At 42.3% G+C, this 12,431-nt stretch overlaps 1 protein-coding gene across 2 annotated transcripts in view; it reads left to right on the top strand.

The window, feature by feature from the left end:
- The window catches only part of LOC141107521 (class I histocompatibility antigen, F10 alpha chain-like), a 203,725-nt gene that overhangs the window by 72,682 nt on the left and 118,612 nt on the right, over positions 1–12,431 (top strand). For both annotated transcript variants that reach the window (XM_073598313.1, XM_073598312.1), the window contains exon 2: positions 9,680–9,940. In XM_073598313.1, coding sequence (XP_073454414.1) covers positions 9,680–9,940 — 261 coding nt within the window. The remainder of the gene's footprint in view (positions 1–9,679; positions 9,941–12,431) is intronic.

Raw genomic sequence — 12,431 nt, 5'->3', positions numbered from 1 at the left:
ATGAATGTCAAGTGCAAGAAAATAGTTTGAAGCACAGTTTTTACTGCCATATCCAAACCTTTTGACCTTGAAAGTGAGTGCTGGTACATTGATAGTTCTTCTTACTATAAAGATGAAAGTAGAGTGTTTGCGTAAAAGCATCTTTAAAAATGAAAAGCTTGAGCCTGGAGATGGAAAAAAATCCTGGACTTATGTGGATTGGAGTTCCCAGAGCATACCAAGTTTACTTTCAGTGAGATGGTGAGAGATGTGAGGAAGTCAGACCGAAGAATGGACTGTGACATCAGCTCATCTTTGCGCAATATTCAAGATCTTGATGTGATATAATAAGGCCTAACAGCTATATGGGCTACTGATGTTTACCAAATCCTTTTCCAGTCATGGTCTAAAAGTTATATTATCTAATAACTGTTTCATGGGGATATTTTAGAGGCTGGCGAAGAGAGATGTAACCAGTTTCAACTTCATATTTTATATGAGCCATTGTAAAGCATCCAGTACCTTAAATCATACTGATATGTTTTGTTGTTTGATTTATGGGTCAGTTCTAGTTGTTAGAACCGACCCAAGTGGGGGTATATGTTGTAATATGTTGGCCAATTTATGTATAATATTGTATTGGAGTGCTGACCAGAAATTCAGTTGCATTGTCCAACTGAATTTTAACATAGCAAGGGAAAAGCTGAAGACTCTTTGATGTGTTAATCATATGCAAGTCTATTTGAACATTTCAAAGGGTATTCAGGTGGTATGTTAATCTAATCTAATTACATATATCTAAAGAGGACTTGTTGATGTTGATATGCGGGAGTGCAAATTGGGGTGGTTTATGACTACAGCTGTTCACGGCTGGGGGTTGTTGTCTATTTGAAAGACTAAAGCTAATCAAAGGCCAATCAAATTGCTCAGCCATTCAATATTTAGTGAATATAACACGGCATTCAGTCTATAGGTTTGGTAAGTGAGGCTTGTATGTATAGGGGAGGCTTGTCTGTGCATGGCTGGGAAGACTGAATAATATGGGTCTCTGAATTATATTTCCTCTGTCGGATTTCTTTGTCATCTGTGGACTTTGGACTTTGTTCTGTGTTGGAAGTCAATAAAGTGCATCTCTCTGGAAGAATTGGGTTGCTGCGGAAGAGTACTTACATCATCATTATAATAATACCTAAATATTAATCATCATACCCACTCTACATCATATCATCCAGTATACCCGGTGATCCGGATATCACCCAATATACATTAATAGACAATAGATCACTACACCACCCCATCCACAATATGCCCATTTATTCTGCCCTAATGTCCAGGTCCCGATACAAGATGATAATGCGCTTTCTTCACTTGAGCGACAACACCCAGTGCCCTCCCCACAATCATCCAAATTACGACAAGTTATACAAGATTCGCCCACTGATAAATTTCTTTTCTCAACAATTTGCAGAACTCTGTCCCCGATCAGAAAATTTGCGTCGATGAGTCCCTGGTACCCTTTTCAGGCCGGCTAGGAATAAAGCAGTATATTCCTAGCAAAAGGGCCAGATACGGAGTAAAGTTATACAAGCTATGTGAGAGAGACACGGGATATTTGTATGCATTCCGCATATATGAAGGAAAAGATTCCCAGCTCCAGCCCCCTGAGTGCCCGGCCTACATGGGCACAACTCTAAAGATTGTATGGGACCTGGCATACCCACTTCTAAACAAAGGATATCATATTTACATTGACAACTTTTACACCAGCCTGCCCCTTTTCAAACACTTATACATCGCAAAAACCCTGGCCTGTGGAACCTCCAGAAAAAATAGAAAGGGCTTCCCACAATCTTTAGTGAACAAAAAGCTGCGAAGGGGGGAAAGAGCATCATTGAGATGCAACGAAGTGCTGGCCTTGAGGTGGAAGGATAAGAGGGATGTGCACATGATGTCCACCATCCATGAAGACACTGCAATTGTGGTACAAAGAAGACAAGGTTTCATTGAAAAGCCAACATGTGTCCAAGATTATAATCTCTACATGGGGGGTAGATTTTAACGATCAAATGATTCAGCCCTATTTGTCAATAAGGAGGTCCCGATTCTGGTATAAGAAGGTAGCAATTTATCTCATCCATTTGGCCATTTACAATTCCTACGTAGTCTACACCAAATCCATTGAAAGCCCCGCCCCCTTCCTAAAATTCATAGAAGAAGTTGTCACGTCCCTCATCTATCACCAAAGACCCCCCCAAGAAGACCTTCGCTCTGAGACTGTTTGCCGACTCCATGAGCGCCACTTCCTCTTCAGCATTCCACCATCTGAAGCAGGCCGAAGATGGCAAAAAAAATGTCGCGTGTGCACCAAAAGAGGATTTAGAAGAGATACCAGCTACCATTGTCCCCAGTGTCCCTCCCAACCTGGCCTTTGCATTGGTGAATGCTTCCAAATTTATTACACATCCATAAAATATTAGCCCATATTTTTAACCATTTCCCCATTTTCATCATCTGTGCTGACCATTTTCCATTCTTTCCCAAATAACCATGCCACTGCCTTCCATGTGAACTGACCCTGGCCTGTTTTTTGACTATGCCTCTGCCTACCGTTTGGACTGCTTTCATGTGAACTGACCCTGGCCTGTTTTGTGACTATGCCTCTGCCTACCGTTTGGACTGCCTCCACGTGAACTGACCCTGGCCTGTTTTATCAACTACTCTACTGCCTACCGCTTGGACTGCTTACATGTGAACTGACCCTGGCCTGTTTTATGGACTATGCTTTTGCCTACCGCTTGGACTGATCTGTTGCCCTGCTACTGTAGTACACAGGGGTCTCACATATGTGAGGGGCTCCAGAATTGTTTTTCCGGTTGGAGAAAACAATTATTTTGTTTTCTTCGGGTTTCGGAATTAGGGTCTGGAGTCAGGAGGTTTCATAGAGATTTGGGTGGGTCGAAGCCTCTACCCCTGTGCCCCTGTGCACAGGTCTTACCTGATTGTGGCCCTCAGCCTGCTGCTGACTTACTGCCACCATGCCCATGCCTGTCGCAGTACAATAATGAGTGTCTGCAGTTAACAGTGTACCAGGACCAATATTATGGCTGTGCTGGCTGTCTCTGCCTGGACAATTTCTATGGACTGTGCTGTGCCGACTATAGACAATATTTCTACCTGCTGCCTGGATAGTTAATATTGCTGTCGCTAAGCACCTCCCTGCCTGCTGCCTGGACCAGTGCTCTCCTCTGTGGATACTACTAAAAGCACAGGTATTGCTTTTTTTTTACCCTTTCTGCAATAGAATTTATTTTGGATTGTAATTCTTGGTATGTGCATGCTATGTGTTAGAAATATGAAGGGTTTTCAAAAATGATAGGTTGCCAGGAAATTATATATGTCATTTATGCTCCTAGAACGCCTGATGGTGCTACTTTGATGTTGGGCCTCTGTATGTGGCCAGGCTGTGTAAAAGTCTCACACATGTGGTATCGCCATACTCAGGAGGAGTAGCAGAATGTATTTTGGGGTGTCATCTTTGCTACGTACATGCTATGTGTTGGAAATATCTGATAAATAGACAACTTTGTGTTAAAAAAAAAATGCGTTTTCATTTTTTCCACATTTTCCAAAAACTTTTGGAAAAAAATGAACCGTTCAAAAGACTCATTATGCCTCATAGATTATACGTTGGGGTGTTTGCTTTCCAAAATGGGGTCATTTTGGGTGCAATTCCATTGTCCTGGTACTCCAGGGCCTTCAAAAATGCAATAGGTGGTTGAGAAATGAGATGTGTCATTTATGCTCGTAGATCGCCTGATGGTGCTACTTCAATGTTGGGCCTTTGTATGTGGCCACGCTGTGTAAAAGTCTCACACATGTGGTATCGCTATACTCAGGAGGAGTAGCAGAATGTATTTTGGGGTGTCATCTTTGCTACGTACATGCTATGTGTTGGAAATATCTGATAAATAGACAACTTTGTGTAAAAAAAATGTGTTTTCATTTTTTTCCACATTTTCCAAAAACTTCTGGAAAAAAAAGAACTGTTCAAAAGACTCATTATGCCTCATAGATTATACGTTGGGGTGTTTGCTTTACAAAATGGGGTCATTTTGGGGGCAATTCCATTGTCCTGGTGCTCCAGGGCCTTCAAAAATGCAATAGGTGGTTGAGAAATGAGATGTGTCATTTATGCTCGTAGATCGCCTGATGGTGCTACTTCAATGTTGGGCCTTTGTATGTGGCCACGCTGTGTAAAAGTCTCACACATGTGGTATCGCTATACTCAGGAGGAGTAGAAGAATGTATTTTGGGGTGTCATCTTTGCTACGTACATGCTATGTGTTGGAAATATCTGATAAATGGACAACTTTGTGTAAAAAAAAAAATGCGTTTTCATTTTTTTCCACATTTTCCAAAAACTTCTGGAAAAAAATGAACCGTTCAAAAGACTCATTATGCCTCATAGATTATACGATGGGGTGTTTGCTTTCCAAAATGGGGTCATTTTGGGGGCAATTCTATTGACCTGGTGCTCCAGGGCCTTCAAAACTGTAATAGGTGGTTGAGAACTGAAATGTGTCATTTATGCTCGTAGAACGCATGGAGATGCTACTTCAATGTTGGGCCTTTGTATGTAGCCAGGCTGTGTAAAAGTCTCACACATGTGGTATCGCCATACTCAGGAGGAGTAGCAGAATGTATTTTGGGGTGTCATCTTTGCTACGTACATGCTATGTGTTGGAAATATCTGATAAATGGACAACTTTGTGTAAAAAAAAAATGTGTTTTCATTTTTTTCCACATTTTCCAAAAACTTCTGGAAAAAAATGAACCGTTCAAAAGACTCATTATGCCTCATAGATTATACGTTGGGGTGTTTGCTTTCCAAAATGGGGTCAGTTTGGGGGCAATTCTATTGTCCTGGTGCTCCAGGGCCTTAAAAAGTGTAAATGGTGGTTGAGAAATGAGATGTGTCATTTAGGCTCATAGAACGCATGAAGATGCTACTTCAATGTTCGCCCTTTGTATGTGGCCAGGCTGTGTAAAAGTCTCACACGTGTGGTATTGCCATACTCAAGAAGAGTAGCAGAATGTATTTTGGGGTGTAATTTGTTGTATGCATATGCTCTGAGAGAGAAATAACCTGTTAATATGACAATTTTGTAAAAAAAAAAAATCTTCATTTTGCAAAGAATTGTGGGAAAAAATTACAACTTAAAAAAATTCATAATGCTACTTACTTAATACCTTGGAATGTCTACTTTCTAAAAAGGGGTCATTTAGGGGGTATTTGTACTTTTCTGACTTGTTAGTATACCAAGAAATGAGATAGACCATCAGTACATCTGTGTGTTCAGATGTGATCAATTTTCAGTGATTGGCACCATAGTTTGTAGACACTATAACTTTCACAAAGATCAAATAATTTGCACTAATTTGGGTTATTTTTACCAAAGCTATGTAGCAGTATAAATTTTGGCCAAAATTTATGAAGAAAAATTACTAATTTGCAAAATTGTATGACAGAAATAAAGAAAAAGGCATTTTTTTTCACAAAATTTACGGTCTTTTTTATTTATAGCACAAAAAATAAAAAACCCACTAGTGATTAAATACCACCAAAAGAAAGCTCTATTTGTGTGAAAAAAGGACGCAAATTTCATATGGGTACAGTGTTGCACGACTGAGTAATTGTCATTCAAAGTGTGAGAGCGCTGAAAGCTGAAAATTGATCTGGGCAGGAAGGGGGTGTAAGTGCACTGTATTGAGGTGGTTAAGGAATTTGGAGTGAAGATGCAAACAGTTATACTTGTAGTACGATGTATGGAAGAAAGACTTGTGACTGTACAACAGCTTGTATTGCTCTGATGCCAATTATAGATATATTGTACCTTTTTTCTTTTTCAATAAAACCTTGCTTTGAGATAAAAAAAAAGACTTCTTGGCCTGCAGGGGTACCTGCCGCCTTCTGTTTTGACCCCAAGGGAGTATTCTAAGGCTTGTGGAATTCTCTCTCTGGCCTATAGGATCTTGCTTCTTTCCTTCTGGTTCTAGGGACTGACAAAAGGCCGGATTCTTCTGGCGGAGTAGTCTCCTGTCCTGGGGAATAAAGACGGAACTTCCCCCTGTCGCCCTGGCGATTGCAGTATTGAGCTTGTCCCAAAATAGAGACCCTCCCTCGAAGGGGAACTTGACCCATCCTTGTTTAGAGGAGGGCTCCGCCACCCAAGGTCTGAGCCATAAGGCGCATCTTGCTGTGACAGCGTAAAGCATCACGCCTGCCAGGGCTTTAATTATATCAATGGCAGCTTCTGCAGTGAACCCTGCTGTCAGCCTTATGTTGTTGAGTGAGGACATGATCTCGGTCTTATCCCGATCATTGGCAATATCTGCTTCCGAGTTGTCTATCCAGACTTGCAAGCCCCTCCTGTGACTGTGTAGACCTTCTTCAGGTCCAAGTTTACTCTCCTATTGAGGATGTCCCTGAAGGAGACTGCGTCATCTAGTGGTAGTGTAACATGCCTGGCTAAACTCATCAGGGCTGCGTCAACTAAAGGTGGGTCTTCCAAATGTTTAACATCCTTCTTTTTGAAGGGATACAGTTTGGCCAGGCGACTCAGAAAAAAAGTGTTTTTCTCTGGTTGCCTCCACTCATCCTCTAATATACTCTTGATTTTATTTATGAAGGGGAAGGTGAGACCCTCTCTCCCTGTTTTTAAAATAGCAGCACTGTTTTTTCAGCAGCTTCTCGATTTGCGTCCTCCCATTGTAAGGCCTCCCTGACATCCTAAAGGAAGGGCTGCACCAGGTTGAAGTCAAACCCTTCATAACTCATATCAGCTTCTTCCCCAGAAGAGTCTTCGGATGCTGCCCCTTTAGCCCCATTCCCTAGCTGAGACGTAGTCACCTGGGACACCAAAGGGGCTTGCTGATGTGCTGGCTGTAGCTGCTCAGCAAATGACTAAGGGCACTTTTACACGGATGTGTCCGTGTACGGGCTCCGCTTTGCTCAGTAGGGGATTGCTCTGTGGATCCCCGCTGAGCAGGCAGATGACAGGTTGTTCTCTGCACGCTGTGCAGGGACCGACCTGTCAGAGCGCTGCTCTCCTCTATGGGGGGATCGGATGAGGATGGACCGTAGAGTCTGTTTTCATCCGATCCGCAGACGGGGTTTCCTCCGTCGCACTTTTTCAAAACGGAGCGGGTCGGATGTCAGCGGACATGTCACCGCTGACATCCGTCGCTCCATAAAGGTCTGTGGAGCGTCCGTTCAGGTCCGCCTAAAAAACTGACAGGCGGACCTGAATGGTTCGTCCGTGTGAAAGAGGCCTTAAGTGTGTCTCTGAATGCTTCCTTAATAAGCGACACCATTTCCTCTCTCCCTGCCTCCTTATCCTTGGCTGCGTCCTTAAAGCAGGTTTTGCAAACCGTTTTGCCAGGTATAACCTCCTTTGGGCAGGCCCAACACATCTGGGGCCCAGGCTGAGGATGGTGGGAGGGGCTTTGGGTCCTCACAGGGGAGCTATGATGTCTGGATCTCAAGTGTCAATTTCTTTACCTTTTGTGTGTCGATTCCTTGACCTTTCACTGTACTGGCTACCCCTGGATCTAGAGCGGTACTCTTGTTCCGAACAGCATCTCTCTTAGCGGGGGGATGAATAGTGTCTTGATGAACTGGCAAAGAGAGGGTTAAACAATAAGTGTCAAACTGGGAAACATAACGATCTCACATGGTGGTGGGTGAGTCTCCTTCCTTCTCGCCATTCGCTGATCTTTTGGGGTTGGCATTGTCTCATATGCAGCAATGGAAGATACAGACTGGTGAGGAAACACAGGAAAGACAAGTCATCTGCAGTTCGCACAGCCCACACAGTCTCAGCTGCTGGCATCCCCACCTACCTCACTCTCCTTGCTTGCAGATTAAGGCAGCTTCTGAGCTGGCCCAGCACACTGTTCTGGCAGGCAGCATCGCACTGAGAACTCCTCCCATTTAATTCTTGTAACAAGCTGTCTGGCCCCGCCTCCACAATCTCCAATGGGTTACTGACCTTGCACATGGGCCGTCTGCTCCCGACTTCCTGTATTCAGTGTGGAACGCACTGCCATCTTGCTAGTGCTGGCTTGATTGTAGCTGAACGGCAAGATCCCTGGGGCTCCACCGGCCGTTTGACGTTTGGGAGAGGAGAGACCATGCCACCCCGACTGCAGACCTTTAGTCCGCTTCTTGATGCCATGAAAACCAGCAGCGGGGACCCCACACAGCCAAGGTGTTTAGCGGGCATCCTCGATCCAGAAAGGTAGAGGACTGCACCAGGTCCTGACAACACAGAGGAAAAGAAAGGAATGCCGTTCAAGGCGTGGGGGGTAAATTTATGAGTTTGGTTCTGATTGCTTGGGGGTGGGTGGGGCCTTACCCGGAGGTGGCTGACATGGAGCTGTCAGGAAAAACGTTTGACAGGCTGGTTGTAATGGAGTTGACCAATGGCTCAACTTCAGTAAAACTCAGCCTGTTCAATCCATCTATGGCAGGCCTAAAGAGGTGTTCCGCCCCCCTAAACAAAAAAAATTAAAAGTCAGCAGCTACAAATACTGTAGCTGCTGACTTTTAATATTAGGACACTTACCTGTCTAGGGTTCCTGCAATGTCAGCACCCCAGCCAATTTTCAGATCAGCTCCCGAGTGCTGCTGCCACCATTTCTGCTAAGGGAAACTGGCAGAGAAGCCTTTCAGCTTCACAGCCGATACCCCACTATGCATGCGCGCAGCGCACTGTGCTTTATAACTGGCCTGGGGGAAGGAGGAGGGGGGCTGAACTTCTGAGGGATGGCACCGTCTCCCGGGAGTGTGGAAGGGTACCTGGCTGTCAAAAACAGGTACCCATTCCCCCCTCCCCCCTGAAAGGTGCCAAATAGGTGGCCCACTCGCATCCACTGGGAAAAACGGACAGATGGATCCGAGCGGGCCGATCGTGTACAAGGGGCCTTATGCCGTGTACACGCGACTGGACTTTTCAAAGGTCTGACGTAATTTTGACGGAGATACGACAGAGTTACGTTGAATCGGACTTGTCTACACACGATCACAACAAAGTCCGACGGATTCAACCGTGATGATGTGCGACCAGACTAAAATAAGGAAGTTCATAGCCAGTAGCCAATAGCTGCCCTTGTGTCGTTTGTCCGTCGGACTAGAATACAGATGAACTGATTTTTCAACCGGACTCAAATCTGTCGGAAAGATTTGAAACCTGTTCTATTTCTAAAGTCCGTCTGCTTTTTCGACAGCAAAGGTCCGACCATCCCACACACGATTGAATTGTCCGGCGGATTCGTTCCGTCGGACCTTTGCTGTCAAAGTCCGGTCGTGTGTACATGGCATATAAATGCTTTTCTGTTTCTTTTTTTTATATTTGAGATGTTTGTAAATAATGAAACTGAGCAATAATTGGGCTATCAAGTGAAATTCTCAGAGGTAGTAATGGCCAATTCTGAGTTGTGAAAGAGCTCATCTTTGTGTGTGTGTGTGTGTGTGTGTGTGTGTGTGTGTGTGTGTGTGTGTGTATAGATGGTATAATTTTTTCAGTCACTGACAGACTCTATTTGTCTGCCCATTTCTGTTTTCCTGGATGTAATCTATATTCATAAATTAGATGCTATGTGATGTATAACGGTCTGTCTCCCTTTCTCAATCTCTCAGACAGTCATTTTCTCCAGTACTATACCACTGCAGTCACCTCTCCGGGACCTGGACTCCCTGTGTACTCTGAAGTCGGATATGTGGATGATCGGGAGATAGCAAGTTATAACAGTGACACCCGTCAGTATCTTCCAAAGACTGAGTGGATGAAAAAACTGGAATCTGAATACTGGGAGAGAGAGACACAAAGAAATCAATTAAGGGAGGTAGATTCCAAGCACAATTTGCAGACAGTGATGACTCAATTTAATCAGACTAGAGGTAAGACAATTCTTACACTCATTCATATATATATAAAGTCTACACACACCTGTTAAAATGTCAGGTTTCTGTGATGTAAAAAAAATGAGACAAAGATAAATATTTTCAGAACATTTTCCACATTTAATGTGGCCTATAAACTGTATAACTCAATTGAAAAAAAAGAAATGTTTTGGGTGAGGGGGGGTGGTAAGGGTAAAAATTAAAATAATGTGGTTGCATAAGTCTGCACACCCTGTTATAACTGGGGATCTAGCTATGTTCAGAATTAAGCAATCACATTCAAACTCATGTTAATTAGGAGTCAGTACACACCTGCCTTTAATTAACCCCAAATAAAGTTCAGCTGTTCTAGTAGGTCTTGCCTGACATTTTCTTAGTCGGATCCTACAGAAAAAGCCATGGTCCACAGAGAGCTTCCAAAGCATCAGAGGGATCTCACTGTTAAAAGGTATCAGTCAGGAGAAGGGTACAAAAGAATTTCCAAGGCATTAGATTGTCATGGCCGGGATACATAAACATTTTCATAATTCATGAAACCAAAGGCGCGCCCCCCACCAGAAAAGGTTGATTGAATTATCCCCAATATACAAACCTTATGTTGAAACAGAGTAACCTGAACAATAGTGCCACTTTTACACCAAACCAACTAACAATACTTACTTGGTATTTTGAGTCCTAGATATCAAGGCCTTTGTTTAAGGAAGAGCGAGGGTAAATATCCCCGTTGTTTCACAGGGTGAGATTGTCTCCTTAGTGAGCACCCAATGTTGGCTCAGACAATGGCAGGGACGCCCGGTTAATTATATACCAAAATGACACCAGTCACAAGTACTGTATATGGACATTCTACAATGAATATCATAATGTGCCTAATATGCCTAAAAGGAATTATTACATTTTGGCTATATGTGTAGGGCAATCGTTTATTGAAATTCATACCATCTATGCTGATATCTAACAGAACTCATTGTTTAGACTCAAGGGTTTGGCTGTACAAACAATTCCTAATCTAAATATTCATTGAGTCTGTCCAAGGTTTATTTCAAACATTTTAGGAAGACATTTAAATCCTGTCCACTCAGCGATATTTTAAAATACATGTGATTATAAGTAGGGCTGCAACTAACGATTATTTTCATAATCGATTAGTTGGCCGATTATGGTTTTGTTTAATCGGATGCATTTTTTATGCTTTTTTTGGCCAATTTGTTGTTGGGCAGATTAAAAAACACAAATTGCTGCAAAAAACGCACTACATGCTTTTCTGCAGCTTCTCCATTGAAGTATATTGAACCAAAAAAGCACCATTTTGCGTTGAAAAAAGTCCTCGACCCTTTCCAAATATGCAGCAGCTGAAAAAAGCATGAATGTGTCCCATAAGAAACCACGTTAAATAAACTGTAGTGCGTTTCTGCAAAAAGCACCAAATAATGCATAGGTGTGAACCAGGCCTAAGATGTTTAGTAGTAGCAGCATGCTTTGTTAAATATAAGGCACAATACTGGTAAAAGTTTACTTTAATTGTAATTGTAATGCCTTATATTCCCTCCAGTCTATCTGTTTTCACCTTCTCTGGGTTCAGATGCTGATCCTCCCTGCACAGTCTTTAAAGTGATTTAAAAAAAAACAAACATGTTATACTTACCTGCTCTGTGTAATGGTTTTGCACAGAGCAGCCCTGATTCTCCTCTTCTGGGGTCCCCCATCAATGCTTCTGGTGCCTCCTGCCTTCAGAGTGCCCCACTAGCAAGCTGCAAAGTATAGTATATATAGTGTCCGTATAGCAAGGTAAAGAAAACTTCTGCCTCTAGAACCACTCAATTCCTGCACAGGACTAGATGTCCCATGAGGCATTGCTCCTCACGCATTCACAAGTTCTCAGACACTTACTGACATGTGTGGAAGATGTACTAAGCTGTATGTGTGCTGCACTGTATTTCCTGATATGTAAACAATTAATGTATTCTGTATGCAGGCCAAGTAATCGGCTGGCATAGTTGTTGACAACTATTTTCATAATCGATTAGTTGTTTCAATCCTAATTATAAGTTATTAAAATATATATTAGATTCCAAGTCATAGATACAATTATGATTTTAGTGTCTACGGACCCAATGATAATTCTGTAATAAGGTAAAAATATAATATTTTGATGTAGAAGAAATTGGAAGTAAGAATTGTTTTAAGATACTGATCATTGTTATGAAAGACATATAAATTGTGACTATAGCTACATAAAAATGTACATATAGCCTGTGTTTTTCATAGATAAATAAGTATTCAAAGGATATACAAGAATTATACATTTACCCACATAGATAATCATTTTATGTGATATTGATTAATCAAAATTATACTGCGTGTATGGTATATTGAACCGGTTACCAGAGTCCCTAATAAAAAATATATATATATATTCATCAGCACCAATATACAAACAGATACACATTATGAAAATAGAACATATTCTTTAACAGATAGTTCAGAA

The sequence above is a fragment of the Aquarana catesbeiana genome, linkage group LG09 (assembly GCF_042186555.1).
Source record: "Aquarana catesbeiana isolate 2022-GZ linkage group LG09, ASM4218655v1, whole genome shotgun sequence".
NCBI classification, from domain to species: Eukaryota; Metazoa; Chordata; class Amphibia; order Anura; family Ranidae; genus Aquarana; species Aquarana catesbeiana.
The sequence above is the reverse complement of the archived record's forward strand: the minus strand, read 5'-3'. Positions and strand labels throughout refer to the sequence as shown.